This window comes from Mya arenaria, chromosome 17 (assembly GCF_026914265.1).
Source record: "Mya arenaria isolate MELC-2E11 chromosome 17, ASM2691426v1".
Classification (NCBI taxonomy): domain Eukaryota; kingdom Metazoa; phylum Mollusca; class Bivalvia; order Myida; family Myidae; genus Mya; species Mya arenaria.
In genome coordinates this window covers 20,195,783-20,216,588 of record NC_069138.1, presented here as the reverse complement: position 1 = coordinate 20,216,588, position 20,806 = coordinate 20,195,783, and the positions used below count along the sequence as shown (strand labels likewise).

Genomic DNA, 20,806 nt, shown 5'->3' with positions numbered 1-20,806 from the left:
AAAAGTATTTGAAATTCAAGTAGGTGCATAAGGTGTATGCTATATAGTTTAGAGTATCCCATAAGGAGTTATGTAGGTGTGTAGGCGTAGAAACATATAATACACAAAGTCAATGCGGCCATCATGCATCGAGATAAAAACGTTACACAAACAACCGAAAGGAAGTAATACATAAACAGTGGCCATTTTTGTGTTACGATTCATAAATTGGGTTCTTACTTTAAACTTGAGCAAATGGAGAAGTTCAATCCAGCGTACTCTGCACAACAAGAATATGAAATGGTCAGGGCAGATAACCCATGCTAGGGTAAACTAGACTGGTTCCCCTTATTTTCTTTTCTCCAAAACAAAAAACCAGACAAGCGTAAACACTTCCGCTTCAATAGTCATAGAGGGAAACTACTCTTTCAAACTGGCAGTGAACAGATTATATCAAGATATTTTGTTCTTTTGACGTTGAAGACGATGATATTTGTATGATAAAAACGCAACTTAGTGTTACTGATGATCCGTGAGAAATGTTGATCGTTTGATTTTTTTCTAAAGGCAAGTGCACTTTCCTACATAACCATATAATATAATGACGCTTTGTTGGGATCCCAGCTCTTACTCTTAGTCTTATCATAAGGCGTTTCATCATTAGATGGGATCCCATCTATAGATACTTTTCCTCCGCCCGTTTGAATTGGCCAATACTATTATTGTTTAGAAAGATTAATGTCCAATGTCTTTCACACCTTATGTCAATTTATCATGGGAGGAGTTGGGGATAGCCACTAGTGCTGGCTCGATATACCGATAAATCGATATACCGATAAATCGATTTGTTATTGTTGCATATCGGTTCAAAGGGAAACAACTCCGTAAATTTACTATTAGTACGAATATTCGAAAAATATAGCTCGACATAAATTAAAACAATATCAAGACTGTTTGCAATATTTGTAAAGCAGAAGTAGCTAGTTCTCGCAGTACTTCAAGCTTGTCTATCTATCTATCTACCTAACACTCCCAACTCCAGTGTTAAACACCGTTGACTAGCCCGTACATCAAGGTATGCTGTAGCGTCGGGAGGTAGAGTTATATGATTTACCTGCTGACAGATCGGTATAATTATGATTTTTTTTACTCGTTTTCAAAATTAATTTTAATGACTGCATTGAACCATAAGTCAATGACAAAGACAATAGTTCATTTTACCAGTACGGCAACGGAATTGGCCTGGCAATTTTCATTATTTGCATGCTCATTAGATAATATTTTTTTAACTGTCGACAAAAAGATGTCAATTTAACCATTTGGCATGGTCATGTATATATGTTTAAGAAAAGGCTTGTTAGTTAATACATTCACAGTTAAAATACCTTTTGTCTGTTAATCATTTGATTCTAGAAGTAATTTGTTGTTTTGTGTAACATTACTACACTCTTTGTTGGTGATTTTTGTTTACATGTTTTAAGTTTTTCTGAAATAAAAAGTGTTTTACTGTTTATTCAGACAATTTTGTACTATAACTATTGCTGTATCGTATCGACAATACGTATCGCGTATCGCCACCTCCATATTGGAACACGTATCGTATCGAAAAATTCTGAGCAATACCCAGCCCTAATAGCCATGAACATGATTGCCAGCATGGACCAACATGGGAAGCAACTCGTTTAGACATATTTCGCTCTTGTGCAAAATCATGTACGAAAATCTGGTTGTTTCCCTGCTATTTTCTACGCGTCTAAACTAACTGATGATTGGCCATGGGCATTTAAACCCCACTAATAAGGATAGTTGATACAATAAATTGGAAGAACATCGACTCTTTTGGCACTTTCACAAACTTCTTCGAGATTTTTTGTCCGAATGAAAAATTTCGAAGCGGTTATGAAGGCTTAAAGTTTAATGTTCCAAGCCAAAAACGTGAGTACAATGTAGTTTGTTTCTTAATATTTGTTCTATCGATATAAGTTGTGTTTTATGATACATTTATGCTGGTTATGTATGAAAATGTGTCACAAATGAAAGCATGGTCCGACTTTCCGAGTGTTTACGGAAATAGCCTACTACTTACAGACACGAACATGAATGTTTACACGGCATTACAGACTATTTAAAACATGTAAAAAATTAAATTTTTGGCAATGTAAACTACTTTACAATACAATTAAATGTATATTTAGATCATTTATGATATCTTTGATGATTTATTTCGGTTACAGAATAATTTGTTGTTGATTCTGTAAAAATTACATTGTCAATCATAAAAAACGATAACAAATAAGACTACAATCTGTTTCACATCATGATCTCTGTTGAATATCTTCTATTATTTAGAATTATTGATTATATTTTAAGGTAACTGATATCTTTATTATGAAATTATTTTTTTACAGCTAGAAGTTACATCATCAGATCTGTCTCTGGACAGCATTACCCAGCCGTCATAGCCACGAGTAGCACGAAATGTGATTGTTATTCCTTAACTGACACAATCTGATTAAAAAATATATAAAAAAAATTGTATCTTAAAGCCTGGAATGATATGAAAATGCATCAAATTGGTTGATGAATTGATTTAAAAAAAATCATTGGTTTATGTGGATTGGATGATGCATCAAGCGAAATATTCCCGACATGCCTTCTAGCAATCAGCAAGCCATTATGATAGCAGATCAGCAAGTCATTCTATGACAGACACGCTTTCTTGCTATCGATCAACTAGTACGAAAACATAAGCTGTGAATTGTCAGGCCAGAGTGCGAGTATATATAAGCTTACATATACACAATTGTATTTTTAATATTGATTACTGTCTTGATAAGGCTCGTCTCTGCAGGAATTTAGGCATGTCGGTGGGATTAACACGTGTCAGTTATTAGCCTTGCTGCAATGAAAGGACATCTGCCCTGACAAGTAATAAAGGCCTTGCGGAATCCCAGAATGTGGCCGGAGAGATTACTTTACTTCAGACTTAAGTCAAATGCAGTGGTCGAAATTAACACAAGCCGGCAAGCCCTGCACTGGTAAAATGTTTTTTCGGGCTTGCTCAAATTCTGAATTTTATATAGCAGGGCTTGTTTAAAAAGTTGACACCAAGCACTAGTATAAGAAATTGGGCTTGTTCATCCAAAAGTCTAATTTCAATGACTGCAAATGACTAAAATGGTTTATGAATATCAACCCAGAGCTCCAGATTATCTGGCAGATACAGTGTGTCTGTTCCTAAGTTGCATTAAAAACATTCATCGTCAGATACTCCCGATACACCACTGGTCTTATATGCTTCATTTTGAACAATGGATGATTTGGTGAAGAAAATCCTATTATAATGAGTGATAAATGAGTAACTTTCATGCCAGCACAACATTGGTTTTTGAATGTCCAATGTCATGCCAGCACAACGTTCATGCGTGAATGTCCAATGTCCAATGTTGTGCCAGCACAACATTCGTTTTTGAATGTCCAATGTCGTGCCAGCACAACATTCATGCTTGAATGTCCAATGTTGTGCCAGCACTACATTCATTTTTTAATGTCCAACATTGTGCTAGCACGACTTTCAATTTTGAATGTCAAATGTCGTGCTAGCCCGACTTTCATTGTTGAATGTCCAATGTTGTGCCAGCCCGACTTTCATTGTTGAATGTCCAATGTCGTGCTAGCCCGACATTCATTATTGAATGTCCAATGTCGTGCCAGCATGACATTCATTTTTGAATGTCCAATGTCGTGCTAGCACAACTATCATTTCTGAATGTCCAATGTCCAATGTTGTATGTTTAGCTAACTTTACACAGCTTATAATATAATTGATTTTTTTAATGATTCTAAAGGACCTCTTGGAATACGTTACAAAAATTCAGTGGCAAAACAACTATTTTTAAGAGAAAGCCGAAATACTTGAAATAAATAAAAAAATCCCAGTTTTCATCATCATCAGATCATTTTCGCCGAAACATCAAAAATAAACCCGCTAGATTATAAGATAGTAGTATTTTCTATTCAATTTTAAGGATTGTAGATTGATTAATTAGGAAATTTATTCATTTTAGCAAATTATTTAGCATGGGTCTACCTCAGACATGAAAACTCAACAAGAGTTATTATTTGATACTTGTTGGTGAAATGTTTTTATTTGGTAAATACTCTAATTAATGCATTTGTAGAAATACTCTTTGAAAAATAAAAATCACATACTCTTTGGAAATCGTCTGATGTGAATATATCTTTTGACCCAAAATCTCATCTGGAGCTCAACTAAAATTATGTTTTACCTAATGTGACCATGGGTTCCCATTACTTCCAAAGATTATGATTCTCTCATCACACTTGGAATCCCAAAGAAATAATGGAATTCCAAAGAAATAAGATAATGACAGGGTCTTATTTTAAATACACTCATGCATTTCTTTTTCTCCTATATATATCTGAACTGATTGTTATTCAACATAAAATAAGTTTATTATTGAATTTATTACAAAATATTATTTGGTAAAATCAGACACTCAAAATTAATTGTTCAAATTATTTCCGGATACTACCGACAGTCATACAAATGATCATTTTGCAATAATTAAAACAGAAAATGGGATATTTTCTAGATTATTAATAGTGTTATCGTCCAATCATCTTGTCATGTTTAGACATTGGGTTTGTCCCTGTAATATTATTATAGGTTATAATAAGTTTTCCTGCATATAGCTAAGGCTTATTCTGTGGACCACTAGTGTAAGAATTCAGGCTAAGTTCATCAAAAAGTCTTATTTGGGTGACTGATATCATGTAAGTTTATCATTTACATAATTTGTTATAAAATTTTGTTAAAGATTCATACCTGTGTCAGGTCCATTGTACTGTAAAGTTAATGCTTTTAACTTTATATGCAAAAATCAATTAGTCACACTGTGCTCTTAAATTCATGTGGATGGTTGACTGGTTGATTGTTGACCATGATCTGAGGATTTAAGGCCTCAATTTTGTTACTATTGGTTGAACTATTTTCTATTGAATTCTTAATTCAGTTTGAAGCAGGACGGAAAGCTGATATGAGCATAGGCGGCTATCCGGCTGAATTGTTTGGCGAAGGCTTAGTAGATGAGAAATACTTTTGTATTATTTGCAAGAAAGTACTTAGAGAGCCAACTCAGGCCTACTGTGGGGACAGGTTTTGTAGGTCATGTCAAAGGACTCTTTTTCCGTAAGTATTTAATTATTTGAAAAGCTCTCCTGATACATAATGCATTAATCTAGGAGCAATGAAATGATTTTCTGAAGAATTAGTAATGCCTGTTTTTAGGGTGAATTATTTCTTGTTGAAAAGAGGAATTGGGCAATAAAAAGCCACCCAAAATGTGATTTGAATGATATGAATATGAATATACACAAGTCATGATCATTTGTACCAAGTGACAGTATATAGTAGATTAATTAAAAGAAATAGGTATTGCAGCATTTCAAACAATACTCAAGACTTACAACTTGTGAATATGATTGTTATATTACATTTGGCATTATTTTTTGGTTTGTTCAATAATGATAATATCATAATACATGAATGCGTCTAGTATTGTTCGGACCATAACTTTGAGTATTTTGACTACTTAGTAGTGCATATTGATGATAAGATAGGGACTACTCAAAAGTACATTATTATGATTAGATGAGTCTCTTTTTAGGATTTTACGGTAACTTTAATTCTTAGTAGAACATTGTACATAATGATGATAGGATTAGTCTTTTTTCAGGCCACTACAGTAATCCTTTCTAGTACTTAATGATGAGTCTATTATTGCAGAGATGGGGTTACAGCAGTGGAATGTCCGCGTCCTGAGTGTATGGATGAAGATAATCCCTCACAGAGAACCATTATCAAAGATGCAGAGGTAAGTTATCCATACTATTTATTTTAGCTGGTTTCTTTTTTTGCGGGGGCAAATGTAAGTGTCGTGAATCTGATGAAAGCATTCAATTTTGGACTGCCGTTGTGTTGTTTGAATTGATGTTTTGCTTTGTATCTGCATTAAAAATAGTTACAGAATAGTGACTAATGTTCGGGATCCCAAGAACACCAAATGTTTCACTGAGAGACATCAGAATAAGCATTAGGTTTGGCAAAAAGTTTGCTCGGGAATTAAATGCCATTGGAAAGAATAATTTTATTTGAAGATTATTCGACACGGTTTGTTAAATAATGCATGATGATTTTAAATTGCTCTTAGTTCAAATCCATTCTAGTCCTATTTCTTTCATTTAAGCTACACTCTAACAGATATACCATTTTTACAACTTTTATATTTTTTGTCTTGGTAAGAGCCAATTTTTGCGTAAATATCTGCAAACCAATGTTAAAAGTTTGCTGACAAAAGATCAGATTTTAGATTTGCATATTTCCATAAAAAAATTAATGGCATAAAACATTAAAATTTGAACTTTAATATATAAATCTGCAATCTAATTATTTGTCAACCGTCTTGTATAACTGTTTTCCATGGATTTTCGCAAAAATTGGCTCGTTCAAAGACAAAAAATACAAAAATTGTCAAAACATCCAATCTGTGAGAGTGCAGCTTTAAATCTGTACATTGTATGTTAGATGAAAGCAGATCTGCATACACAAGTTTCTAAAATTTTAAGCATCCAAAATAATGCTGAAATTGCCAAGTTATGCAAACAATGACACCCTGTGTTTCATGTACGTGATTTCCTTATACTTGTATGAAGCATTTTTATCCATATGATTAGATTTCATATAGCATTTTGTGATTATTTTTTTACATACACTCATTAACCAGAAGAATGTCAGAGCCCTTTTGTACAAAACATTATGTGAAATTATTTCTAAAACCGACAGACTGCTATAAAACCAATATTTAAACGTTGAGTTAAGAAGAAAACCAAGACAAATCAACAAACTTTTCGAACGACTCCTTCAGTAAGGGGCATATATGATTTGAACTGGAGGTGTTCTTCATGATCCCTCACCAAACCGAAAAATGTTAAAAAATGGTACAAGTAGCTCCCTTGCCTGGCGCTTGGCATTTAAAGGGTACTAAGTGCTTGGAAAAGTGGTGTACTCAGTACTGGTTTAACCCAGGTAAGTTGTACCCCGTGTATCGGTGGTTCACACCGAGCACCAAGAGGTCTATTAAAAAAAGAGCACCCGGACTTTCTTGTATCCCACCACTGTCTCTCCCGCATGCTGTCCCTTCAGCAAAAACAAAGGACCCCGTTGGAAATAAGTGCATGCACTTTTAAAGGTTATCCTTGACCGCAAGGTCTAAATAGATACATACATACATATCTTAAGTGGTTTAGACATGTACCTGACATCTTAAAAAAACATTATGGCAGATGATAAAAATGGATTATACAAAAAGACCACAAAATTAGAAAAATCATAGATCTTGAACTCTTTGACTCTCGAAAAAAACCTTAAGATTCTTTGACTCTTGGGTTTTATACCATGTTGAAAGCCCTGCACAGTCATCAAAATTTGTCTTTTGGATGAAAAAGCCCGAAATATTATTCTACTGCTTGGCATTACATTTTTGGGCTTGTGCTAATTAAATTGACCACTGCCTGCAGTGTTTGGATATTTTCTCTGTGAACATTCCTGGCATAAAATTAATTTTGTTGTTAAAATGTTATTAATGGAGCAAAGATGGTAGAAATTGCTGTATCAGTAATAAATAATATTTTCTACAATCAGGCACACATAGTCATGTATCTCTTTTCCCTTTAAAAGTTATATTATGCTTACACTTAAGAATTAAGTTTTCTGAGTCTGAGTCTGAAACTCAACCTCAAGACATTAGTTAAAATACGGACCCGGATGTTGCATGGGCCGTAATTACAAAAAAGAGAGCTCTAGGTATGACATGAAACTTGATATAAAGAGTATAAGCATAAACAGGTTTAAAGGGCAGGTTGATGCAGTAATTGGACATGGTGCTAATGGAGGAAAAGTGCACTGTGTATCAGGCTGTGAAGAAATTATGTTTCAACTGCCAAATATGTAATGAGTGTTTATATTTATAAAAATATATTAAGTTTTAATAAAAAAATAGGATAAAATGGTCGAGTTCCCATGCTGGTCTCTTTAACTTTAGGGCAGAAGGGTGCTACCTTTAAAGCACAGGGTGTAGCACCCTTCCATTAGTCTTCCATTAGCTAAAACTTCCACACATTTCAAAGATCTTAAATCAGCTTCTTATAAATCACATTATTTCACTTTGATTGACTGAGAAAAACAGATATTTGTTTGCATCCTCTTGCTTTGTTCACGATATAATTTTTATACGCCCATTCAAAGACGTATTATAGTTTTACCTGTGGCGTAGGGTCAGTCGGGCCCTGGGCGGCGTCCGTTTGATTAAAATTTATAACTTGAGAAGCCTTTGTCCAATCATCACCAAATTTGGTCTGAATGTAATTGGCATACTATCTAAGGCAAGTATGAAAACCAGCCATATTGCTCTAGTCACTGAGGAGTTATTGCTCCTCAATTATAGAAAATACCTACAATAGGTCTTGTCCAATGAATAACTTTAGAAGGGTATGTCCAATCATCATCAAATTTTGTCAGAATGTGTTATTTCACGAACAAGTTTGATAACCAGCCATATTGCTGAAGTTTCTTTAGAGGAACCATCCTTGAATTATTATTTTTTTCCAAAATTTGTCTTGTCGATCATTTATTTAAAACCTTTTGTTCAATCATCACCAAATTTGGTCAAGTTGAGTATGGACATTATATCTCTGACTAGTTCAATAACAAATCATATCACTTTAGTCATTTGAATGTTATCGTCCCCTCAGTCACTCAATAGTTATGACCCTTGAATAAGCAAAAGCTGTATTAACAGTTGTATGCTCTTGCAGTTTGGCTTGAAGTACAACCCGCTTTAAATGACTAAACTTGGTGTCCTAAAATTAAGACGGGCGTATTTTGTGACACTTGTGATGATTTAATTTCTAACAAAATTTAAGTGTAATCGATGAGTCCCTCATGGCCCAAAACTGTAATTAAATATTTGGTTGACTGATCTAGTAAAAGAGCACATTTAAAATGGCCAATAAATTTCATTCATTTTTTTGAGAAAAACAAGAATTTCCCCTCAATTTGATCAACCAGTATCAATTTGAATCCCTAAAATATGTGTATTCAGCAGGATCAGATTCTATATACAAATTACAGTGTTCTGATACATTCATTCAGACAATTCAAGATTGCATAAATTTATTTGTTCAAGTGTTATTTGAGAAAAGTTGACAGCAATACTAAAAGCGTTTTCTTTAATAGCAAAGTCATTTGGTAGTAATCAATGGCATGGCCTACCGTAGTATATGGCCACTAGCTGTTAATCCAATCAGAACTGAGAGTTACCAAATACAGGCTTGCCATTGGACGGCTAAATTGATTTGTTGAATCTTCATAGTTTTATCAGGTTAGGATATATGCTCAGTATTATGTGCTTTAATTGGTGATGGATGTTTATGGACTATTGGATGAAATAAGGTATGAATCTATGAAACATTTACAATCATTTTTTAAACAATGATTTTAAAATTGAATTATTTGTAAATAACAATTTATTGCTTGAAAGGTTAACTGGTGATTGTAAATTACAGACAAATACATATAGTATAGTCTAGTACTCAGCATAAATGAAAATGAAATAAATGAGTAAGTTTAAGTGTTGATTTTCATTTGTAGTACACATTCAATACCGAAGATACTGCTAGCAGCAGCTCTTACAAAAGAAGTCATTTTAAGATTAATATATATAATTAGAATTGAAGAGCTTAACCTGCAAAATAAATAGAAAAATAAATAAATTTATGTTAAAATCCAACTTTACAAATGTAGCTGACTTGTTTACATGGGTCTGAGCTGTCTCCTTGTTCATGGGAATGGGGAAGGGGTAAAGAGCCATTGAAAGGGGGAAATCATGGGCAAGGGGGAATTTCATGGGCAAGGGTGGGAAAATCATGGGCAAGGAGGAATTTCAAAGGAAAAGGGTAAATTTTATGGACAAAAGGGAATTTTGAATTAAAACTGATAAGTTTTATTCTTATGTAATAGCAAGTATAAATGAATTGTTGTGTGCTTTAAATATAAAAAAAAATCAATTCATATTGAACTGGAATTTAGTTGCATCATCTTGCAGAAGAAATATGCCTCAATTTTGGATATTTTTTCCTGACTGCTCGAATATCATTCTTCTTAAACATGACAATCGGAAGAGGAAATTTGACCCCAAAATTTGGAAAATAATATTGTAAATACTTTAAGGTGGTGAATGAGGAGATTTCAGCATAAGGTGGTAAATGAGATTTCAGACCCAACCCCGTAGAAAGAGATTATGACTGAGTGATTGTGGTTACAATTTATTAAGTATGTCATATTGTTAGACAGCATTGTACTATAATAAAGTTGACTTTTAACAACTGGTTTGTAAACTACAAATTTTATTGATTGATGAAAGAGGTGTGTTTAATCTTTCAAAAGAAAATGGTAAATGCTGTCTAACAAGTAATTGCCAAATAATGATAATCAAACTCTGAAAACTGAATCATGGGTTAACAGCATAACATAAAAGATTATCCCAATAAATTAAATTATATAATGAACAACACTTGTTACAAAGTTTCTAATCTCTTTTTGAGTTACAAACAACATGCACTTATCCTACGAGGCATATTTTTAGCACCTCTGTTTGTTGAAGAGTTATTACGATAGGTTATGATATGCTATGTCATTTTTCGTTGCCTTGGAATTTGAAAAACTTGGCTGTAACTCAAAACCATATTCACATATTCTGAACGTTTAGTTATAAGACAGTGTCAGTATGACAGCGTTAATCTTAGAAGGACACTCTTAGTCTTACTAGGGCACCTTCAGTCTTAATTTTGCGGGACTCCTTTTGTCTTAGTTGGAAACCCTTAGCCTTAGTGAGACACCCTCAGTCCTAGTGGGGCACCATTAGTCTTAGTGGATCACTCTTAGTCTTAGTGAGACATCCCCAGTCTTAGTGGGGCACCATTTGTCTTAGTGGGTCACCCTTAGTCTGTGGGATACCCTCAGTCTTAGTGGAACACCATTTGTCTTAGTTGGACACCCTCAGTCTTAGTGGGTCACCTATAGTCCAAGTGGGACACCCTCAGTCTTAGTAGGGCACCATTTGTATTAATTAGACACCCTCAGTCAGTCGTAGTGGGACACCCTCAGTCTTAGTGGGACACCCTTAGTGTAAGTGGGACACCCTTAGTCGTAGTGGGACACCCTCAGTCAGTTGTAGTGAGACACCCTCAGTCAGTCATAGTGGGACACCCTCAGTCAGTCGTAGTGGGACACCCTCAGTCGTAGTGGGACACCCTCAGTCAGTCGTAGTGGGACACCCTCAGTCTTAGTAGGACACACTCAGTCGCAGTGGGAAGCCCTCTGTCTGTCAATCATTATTTTTCTTTCAGATTTTCCCTGATAATGCCATAAGAAGGGAGCTTTTCCGCCTACATGTACAGTGTATAAATGTGGGTTGTGAATGGAAGGGAAAATATAGGGAATTTGAGGTAATTCTGAGAGCATGGTCTTCAGCAGTAGTGCTGCCTGCATCATAATAAATTATTCATGAGAAAAACTCTTTAGAAGGAAAATATAAGTAAAACTTTTTAAAAGGATTTTTTTTTAAGTTTTACAACTATTTATATACTTATAGGGATATCATTGTGGTTGATATGGACTTATGATTATTCTAGAACTGGGAACCAGTAGATTAAAACCCAGGCATATTTGTTTTCAGACTCATTTTCCAGTGTGTGAATTCCGATTGGAAGCGTGTTCCCATTGTAATCAGCCAGTTCGAGTTTTAGAAATGCAGGTATGAATCGATTCACTAAACTATTTTATCAGTTTATTTCATATATTGTAATTTTCTGATGCTTTGAAACTACAGTACATCTGATACAAAATTGTATTCCATCACCACAGTCTCATGCCTTTTGTTCTGGACATTGATTATAAGTTTAAATGTTATATATTTTACAAAGATTGTGAAGAAAGCTATAATAACTTATATATTCTAAGTCACTTTTGTTGACACAATATTGCGCAAGAGTGTGGTCTTGTGTTTTAGGGGACACCGGAGTGATCGGAAAAAAAACCACTTGTCCTGCTTGGTGACCACTAACCAAACTCACATGTACCCAGGTCGAGAATTGAACCCGGGTCGCCTTGGTGACAATTGATTGCGCTTACCACTGCCCTAACTTGCACATTGATTGTTTTGAAAAGCATATTTTTTAATAAATCATTTGAAATCTTCTTTACCTAATAACTTAACCTACTGGTAGTACAATTTACAAAAACAAAACGTTTTATGTTAACTATATATAAGTCTCTGGTTTAAGGTTAATAAATTATACTGGTTATAATGAAAAGATATCTTCAAATTTTGAAGAATGTATTCATGTTATCCTGAAAATATATAGTTTGAAATTGGCTTTTCAAGTATAATCCATTACTTTTTCTTACTGGTCTGCCATTCATTTGTTTGATTTTGAATTTTCAAGTTTTGGTAATGTAAATTGTACAAACCAGAAATGATTATATGATATTTGTGATAACAGAAGTAAACTAAAAGACATTGATGAGTTAACTAGATCATGTTCAAACATTATTATTTTTATTGCTTTCATTGATTGATCACTATATTATTCTTACGGGATTGGTGAATAAGGAAAATAAACATACAGAAAACATGGAAAAGAATACTCACTTATGATACATTTGGTTTTCCCTACATTTGGTTTTCCCAATCTATTTTTGGAAGTTTCTAAAATTAGAACTAGAAAATTAGGTCAATGAATGTGATCAGATTGTGTATAAATAGAAACATGTAAACATTCCTGTGTACAGTGGTCATAAATTGGCTCACAGATATGCATTTAGAGTGCTGATTGTTCTACCTTGAGAACTATTCATAAAAATTAACTGTTTAAAGATGCACTTTTACTACCAAATAAGATTTACCACAATCAAAGCCATTGTTTTAAAACACCAAAAAGGATGAAAAAAGGTCGAAAACAATGGCTCTTATGAAGGATACCGAGTTTATTTTGAAATGAAAATGCAGAAAATATTCATTTTACCATATGGGACAATAGAAGATCACAGTAAATCTTTTAGCACTCAACAATCATTTAATATTTTTGCGTTTTCAACTAGTAATAACACGATTACAATCTTGTTATCAGTAATTAATAATATGCATAAATGCATTATTTATTAAGTAGTTTAAGGTTTATCACTCTTAATTAAGTTTGTTATACATGTGTATGGAGTGATTTTGAATAAGAGTGTCACTTAAAAGACGAAATACAAGATTAGACAATGGTTTATATTAATAGATCTCAATCCCTTGACGCAAGGTCATGGTTTTCCAACATGAATTTTATGAAGCTTGCAGTTTATGTAATCTGTTCATAGTAAATTAAACCATATAAACACACTGTACATAGCTGTGATTGAAGATTTGAAGTATAGTGACGATACATTTTACAGCAGTGAGAATGCTTGAATTTGCTAAAATGATTACTTAAAGCTGCACTCTCACAGATTGAATGTTTTCACGACCTTTTTATATTTTTTGTCTTGGAACAAGACAATTTTTGCAAATATGTATGGAAACTAGTAATATAAGACTGCTGACAAAAAATTAGATCGCGGATTTTTATATATAAGTTCAAAAATTGATGTTTTATGTATTTTTCTTAAACCGTTAGTAATGGTTAAAGCCATAAAACATTAATTTTCGAACGGAAATATGCAAATCTGCGATCTGATCTTTTTCAGCCGTCTTATATTATTGGTTTGCAGATATTTATGCAAAATTTTGCTCTTTCCAAGACAAAAAATGAAAATGTTGTCAAAACGTTCAATCTGTGAGAGTGCAGCTTTAAATCATCTAAATTTATAGGGTTCCATGCATGTTTCACCAAAACAGTCTTAAATCCTTAAACTAAAAGCTGCGAGTTAGTGAAGTGCGCTGTCTCTGTGACAACTCTTGTTTTAGTGAGAAATACCACTATTTTCAGGTGCATGTGCAACAATTTTGCCCAGAAGTGTTTGTGAAGTGTCCGGACTGTGGGGAAGATATAAAGAGAGTATTGGTGAGCTGAAATTTGTTGTAAAACTGTAAAGAATACATATTTTAGTCTATGGCAAGTTACATTCTACAAATGTTATATAAGAAAATAGTGTGAATTTGTTAGTGTGTTCAAGTGCAAAATGGCAATTTAAAAAATATCAACTTCTCCATTTCAACATTTGTAATCATCAGATTCGTCGAATATTTTCCCTCAATAACATTTTTGTCCCTCTATCCCCGTGAAAGACAATAACTAAAACAATGTCAAAACTGTTAATTTGTGAGATGGCAGCTTTAAATACTGCGCTGAGAAAAGCACACCGAATTGTATGTTTGCCAAAAAAGATATCTAGACATCGTGAACACAATGGTATCGCTTCAGTAGCTCATGACTTCAGTTTGTTGTTAACCGTCTGTTTTTCAAAGATTTTTTTACCATAGCCTTTGTGCTGTTTTCGGGGTTGAGCAAACCTGGATTAACCATGGTCATACATGTAACTCAGAACCGTTCAAGATACTAGTATTCAATTTTACTAGAGTAAACATACTTGTATATTTAGGTGCATATCTCTTGCATAATTATTAATGAGCTATGTCCCTTTTTAACCAAAAAGAAGAGTAGACGAATGGTGATATTCGCTACGCTACCCTCTTTCTTTATATGTTACCATGGAAACAATATCCATTGATTTGATTGTTGCTTTAGTTTGGGGATCATCAGAGAAGCCACTCAAATATCCAGTGTCCAGCCTGTCCACCAGGATCTAATCCGGTAGGTGTTACTTTTTTGTTAAAAGATCGTTGAGACTTCATAGTCCCATGGACACATTTCAATTTCAAACTTAAGACAACTGTTCTGGACTTGAAAAGGGAATTTCATTTTCCTTAAATTGTTCATTTCCAGATCAGCAAAGAAGAGTTTCAGGCTCACTTTAATGATTGTCAACACAGCGGGTATGTTTTTGCACAGTTACAGCGTCTTGAACAACATGTTGGTAGTACTGAACAAGACCTTGGTGAGACGAAACGTCAGTTAACCGATAAGTTTACAGAAATCGAGGCAAATATAAGACAGGTTGCTGCAAATGCACCTCCAAACTCTGGATTTTCCGGTAGCTTACCACCAGATTTAAACCTCGACCAAAAGATTCGCCAACTTTTTGAACAGATGGCGGTCAGTCTGAACGAAAGAGTGGACACAAAAACTGGAACCTTTGAAGGTATTGCTAACACCCTTCACCGAGAGTTGGAGAAGTCGATAACTGCTATTGAAAAGCTTGATAGACATCGGCGTCTTGAATCTGAAAAGGCAGAAGCAAGTCAGCAGAAGATAAAGTCTCTTGAAAGAACGATTGCTGCAAAGGACGCTAAAATTTCAGAACTTGAAATGAAGCTGAAGGATGTGGAGGTTTCTTGCTACGACGGAATGTTTATTTGGAAAGTCTCAGATTTTTCGCAGAAACAGCAAGATGCGATTCAAGGGAGAAGCATCAGTATCTACTCAAACCCTTTTTATACGCGGAAGTTTGGCTATAAGATGTGCGGTCGTCTTTACCCAAATGGAGATGGCATGGGAAAAGGCTCGCACATGTCGGTTTTCTTTGTCATTATGAGAGGGGAATACGATGCCTTGCAGCCTTGGCCATTCAAGCATCGCGTAACATTCTGTCTTTTAAACCAGGAGGGTGGCAATGCGACTGTTGATTCATTCAGACCCGATACAACAAGCTCCTCTTTCAAGAGACCCACAACAAACATGAACATTGCCTCTGGATGTCCGCTTTTCATAAGACTTGACACTCTTACAAACCCAACCAACGGGTTCTTGAAGGATGATACCTTGTTCTTGAAAATGATAGTCGACATTTCTGATTTTAAGGAGGCATAATCAGTCGTTGTAAAAACCTGTATTCATTTGGTAATTATGCTTGAATGTTCAATTTTAAACTCGGAAGGACATGTTACATAGTCTTCTTGCAATGTACACTACATTTATTTTTGAACTGAGTTGGAATGGGTTGTTTCTTAATGGGACTTCTCATGTTTTGGCACCATTTTTTCCGGGAAATTCATAGTTTGATCTTGGTCAATGTTAACTAGAGCGCTCTGTACGAACACTACATTTACGGCTCTTTTTGGTTAAAGACCGAAATGTATACCCAAAAGGAGATACACAATTCAGGTCGGATCGGTCGGGAAACCGGTATCAAATACTTAATTTTGTTACGCCAATATTAATAAAGCGGAACTGTTGGTCAAAGCAACAATTTAAGACTGTATGTGTGTCCGTTCTTATTTGCGTGTGTATGTTACACATTTTCGCAGCACTAACATAAAGCTATAATCGGATTATTTCATTTAAATTACGTATAATTGTAAAGAGCAATCAGAAAGGGTGTCGCGCGTGAAATTACCTCCCTTGCCGGAAGTAAGCCAAACGTAGCATTGCGCATGTGATTATGTATTGACTTCCGTTAAAACCATTCTTTTTTTTGGCGACCAAGATCGTTTGTGCTTTTGATAATTATATGATCAGGTGCCTCGTTGAACAGTTAATAATAGTTAGTCGGCACGGTCACGAAGACGGTGAAATATCGGACGGAAGTGTTTTGATAGAGGAACTTTCTTCGCCCACTCGAGAGCCACACCGGCAAAACAAGTCGGTTTTTTTTTTTGAAGATAATTGGATCACAAAATGCTCGCCTCTCGAGTTTCAACTCGAGTTGATCCTGTCACGAATACAAGAAAGATATTCTTCGGCACGTTTCTAGAAGAAAAGGTTCCCTTGACAAGAGAGATTAACATTTGTCAGACATTTATATATTATTTTTTTCTTTTCTTTTGATTTTTTTTTCACATTTTATGTATGGACACTATGGTAAACTAGCTATTAGCTATTGCAATTACAGAAAGAGGTTTTACAGAACGGGTTGAGATGTATTCACCCAAATTAACGTTGAAGCTGAAAAATACCTCCAGGTTCCTGCTCTTCGTTTCATCTTTTATTCCCTGAAAATATGAATTATATATCTTTATTCCTTCTTATATTTTAAAACACAATTAATAATGGTTTGAAAAAAATAAATAGTTGAAATGACTTGTTCGGGTAGTTACAACCTGGCATAGATTAACCAGATCTGGGATGACCCTGGGATCTTAAAATATACAGAATGAACTAGTAAGTATTTCATTAAATGTGCCGATTGATCTGCAAAATTGGCTATCTGCACTCGGAAAACGATAATAATACTTTCATTAACCAAAATAAGGTATCGGATGAGGTTTATATGAAAGAGAATGGTATTAAATCGTAGTTTTGAACAATAAAGTGCATTGTGTGAGTCGGTAAGCCTATTTATATATCCTTGTACATATGTTTATCACTTAGCTTATTGTTTTAAAAAATAATAAATTTACATCACTTTTTGTAAGCTAATGACATTAACTTATCTGTTGTAACCATACTCGTACGCTCTGATCATTTAAAGGCCACGCCAGTTCATACAGGATCTCCATTGGCCCCTTATTTAAACCAGTGCATTCCCCGCTCTCACTGTAATCGACCGAGTGCTATCCCTTAAATCAGAATTGAATTGTAATACATTGCCCGTCCAATCGCCTGTTCGTCCACTCTTCAGACTGTTTCACTTGTATAACGCTTACTCCCTTTTCTATGATGTCAATCAAGTGTATGGCTTATAGTAAAAGCACCCAGGTAATCAGATTAAAGGCCCAAACACGTTTGGTGCTTATGCCACTTGTTCACTTGTTGTTTATTACTTTCTTCGATATATGTGATATATACAAGTGACACTTACATAAATGATAACGTAATTTTGGTTTCATACATCAACTGTGCCAAAAGTTTGCTTTTATTATTCTTTCTTATCGCGTCTCAATCCAACATATCCGAGAATAAACACTCGTGATAACCACGTATGCTAGTAAATATTACAGGTACTTTGCATCTATAGTTGACGTTAAATCTCTATACAGCTTGTTTGAAAAAAACAACAAGAACATCCAACAACACCCACAACAAAAGTCGTCACAATGACGGTGCACATGGAACGCAGAGTTCTTGTCTAGTCAGTAGGTAAATTATATGCGTTGGCGTAATCTAAAATTCTTTATTTTTAGATAAGGTTTTCTTGGAGTGAATATTTATTATGTATCATTCAATCAGGACAAATGGTTGCGAGAAATTAAAGTTCGAACAGAATGACAAGGCCAGTAGAGAGAAGCCGTAGTCCTATTTCAGACGTGATATATAGAGCGTATGCAAGACTATCAATTCCACATCGTCAGCGTGATGATTGTGTCACAATGCTTTCCTGCTAATTATTTAATTACGGAACAAAGTAATCACAAAGCACTATTATAGGAAAAAATGTAAAACCACATCGTGTGGTACATATACTTTGTGTAACTTATAATCTTTGACTAAGAGCGCCAAATATCAACACAGTGATTAGAATTATTGTAGAGCGCATGTCAATGCCAGAACTATCCCTAGTACATAGAAAGGCTACATTCCGTACAGTATCTGCGTTAAATTATCTATACTCGGTACCTTACCACTGCGAACACAAACGAGAAATTCTCATATATTACTAATATATAAGGAAGAGTGCTTTGAAACAGAGAAACTTTGTAAACAAATACAGAAAGTCCTCGATTCAGATGTTTTTTTTATTTGACGTTTACAAGCCAAATTATGAAAACAGTTTTGTTGAAACCCTGCCTTGCAACAAGTTTATTAATGTTTTAAAGGCAAGCACAACAGTTGTGATAATTTCTGTAGATCTGGACATAAATATACTCGTTTCAACTGAAACTGAATTGTGTCAAACTTGGGTTATTTATAACAAAAAAACACAGGTCAATCACTTACCGCCCCTGTGAAAATAGCTTTGCTAACGTCTCACTTTGGCTACTTTATCCGATGTACGGTGAAACTGTGTTGATTCTCACCGAGTCGAGACCGTTTTCACCGCAAACATTGAACCAGGAAACATGGACGCACCTGACATCACTGCCATTGTAAAGGACAGCACGCGGCCCGACTAGGTATTGTGACGTATTTGTTTATGCAACCGAGTGTAGGGAATTTGGCAGGATTTTCGATATATGGATATTTCTGCTGCAACGATAAAAATTTAAACTAAATAAGTATACTCGTGCATTTCACCGTATTGTGTGCAGAACTGTTACTTTGACAGATGAGTTCTGTATGGCTTTCCTGATTTAAAAAAAGTTTCTTCCTAGCTTTTGTCGGCTGTTGCTCTTTTGGACAAAGTGAATGTAATGAAAATAACAAGGAACACAGTTACCTGAACTGACACGTGAAGATCGCAAACGTAAATCATCTCCAGGGAGATTTGTTGCAATACTATGTTCTCACTCTGCCAGTTAATATTTATATGAAAAGTTAAAGAAACAAGCTCAGTAGCAAAACGTTAAAACATAAACCCCCGTTTAATGGCACAGGGTAAACGCAAAAGAAATAGAACACACAAAAAAAATCACCAACCAGAAACATGGAACAACAGCATTAAACTCCCCAAACAACACAGTGCATAATAAAAACTAGGCGTGTTTATCAAGGATTGTTAAGTCAAAACCTGAGGAACACAAAGTCTGATGGGAATTTTCGTATTCCCACAATTCTCCTGTAGACCTGTACAACTCTAGGTTCAGCCAGTCGAGTCGTTCAACTTTCTACAGAGGGAGAGGACGAGATGATACTTTTCACAGACGAACTGACGACAGAGGGAAGTTGGCAATACCCCCAGTTGTGGAAAGACTGACCATTTATATCCAGTTCGGGAAAAAGTTACAACAGACCGCAGATTCTCGAAATAATCCAGCAGGGTAACACAAGAGTTTGTGCAAAAATCTTTTTGGGGCATAAAGTTTACAAAAATACCTGTTTCTCAACAATAACTAGTAATAAAAAAGGATTCCAATATTTTTAAGAAAAATGTTTCAAAAAACCAGATTGTACAGTACATTGTTTCTAGTACCAAAGAAATCCGACCATAGTGACCATAGGATAACCTAGCTATATTGGATGGTAGGTGTATTTTACCTTTAGGTGGAAAATGGTTTAATAATGTTTTCCGGTCGAAAGTAATATTCTCCGGTCATAGATCACGTTTTCGGGCCAGTAAATTTCCGGTTGTCCTGCTTACTCTTGGATAGGGGTTTCATAGTACCGGTAGTTACTCTCAGCTATAGGGACACTGGGCACTCACTATCAATATCAATTTCATTCGGAACTCCTCGGCCATTTTTTTCAAAAACAACCTCGGATGTATTTGGACGGTTTACATACTCGAAAAGTGGTACGTTTAAGTCCGCTGCATGTAGAGCGCGTAGTAATTTTATTTAGCAGTTAAACTTTGTGACTTAACTCATGGGATTCTTAATTATGTTTGCAATAATACAATTCAATTTCAATCAATTTCGACTTAGATCAATAAATACAACTCTAAAACACTACATTTAATTTATGATATAATTCAAAATTTTACGAACTACTTCAACTGATGTACCTGCATACATCCGAGGTTGTTTTCGATAAAATGGCCGAGGAGTTCCGAATGTATCAATTTAGCCCATCATTAGGAACTCCTCGGATGTGCGTGAAGTTAGCACCGTAT

At 34.9% G+C, this 20,806-nt stretch overlaps 1 protein-coding gene across 2 annotated transcripts; it reads left to right on the top strand.

The window, feature by feature from the left end:
- Positions 1 to 375: 375 nt before the first annotated feature.
- LOC128223841 (TNF receptor-associated factor 2-like) lies at positions 376 to 17,238 on the top strand. 2 transcript variants are annotated; one of them, XM_052933271.1, is made up of 8 exons: positions 376 to 546; positions 5,016 to 5,191; positions 5,789 to 5,876; positions 11,467 to 11,565; positions 11,796 to 11,873; positions 14,089 to 14,163; positions 14,848 to 14,913; positions 15,046 to 17,238. In XM_052933271.1, the coding sequence occupies exons 2-8, from the start codon at positions 5,040 to 5,042 to the stop codon at positions 16,027 to 16,029; spliced, it is 1,542 nt and encodes a 513-aa protein (XP_052789231.1). In that variant the 5' UTR covers positions 376 to 546; positions 5,016 to 5,039; the 3' UTR covers positions 16,030 to 17,238. The 2 variants fall into 2 exon arrangements, with proteins under 2 accessions (XP_052789231.1, XP_052789232.1); XM_052933272.1 differs by lacking the exon at positions 376 to 546 and adding an exon at positions 584 to 4,776.
- The last annotated feature ends 3,568 nt before the right edge of the window (positions 17,239 to 20,806 follow it).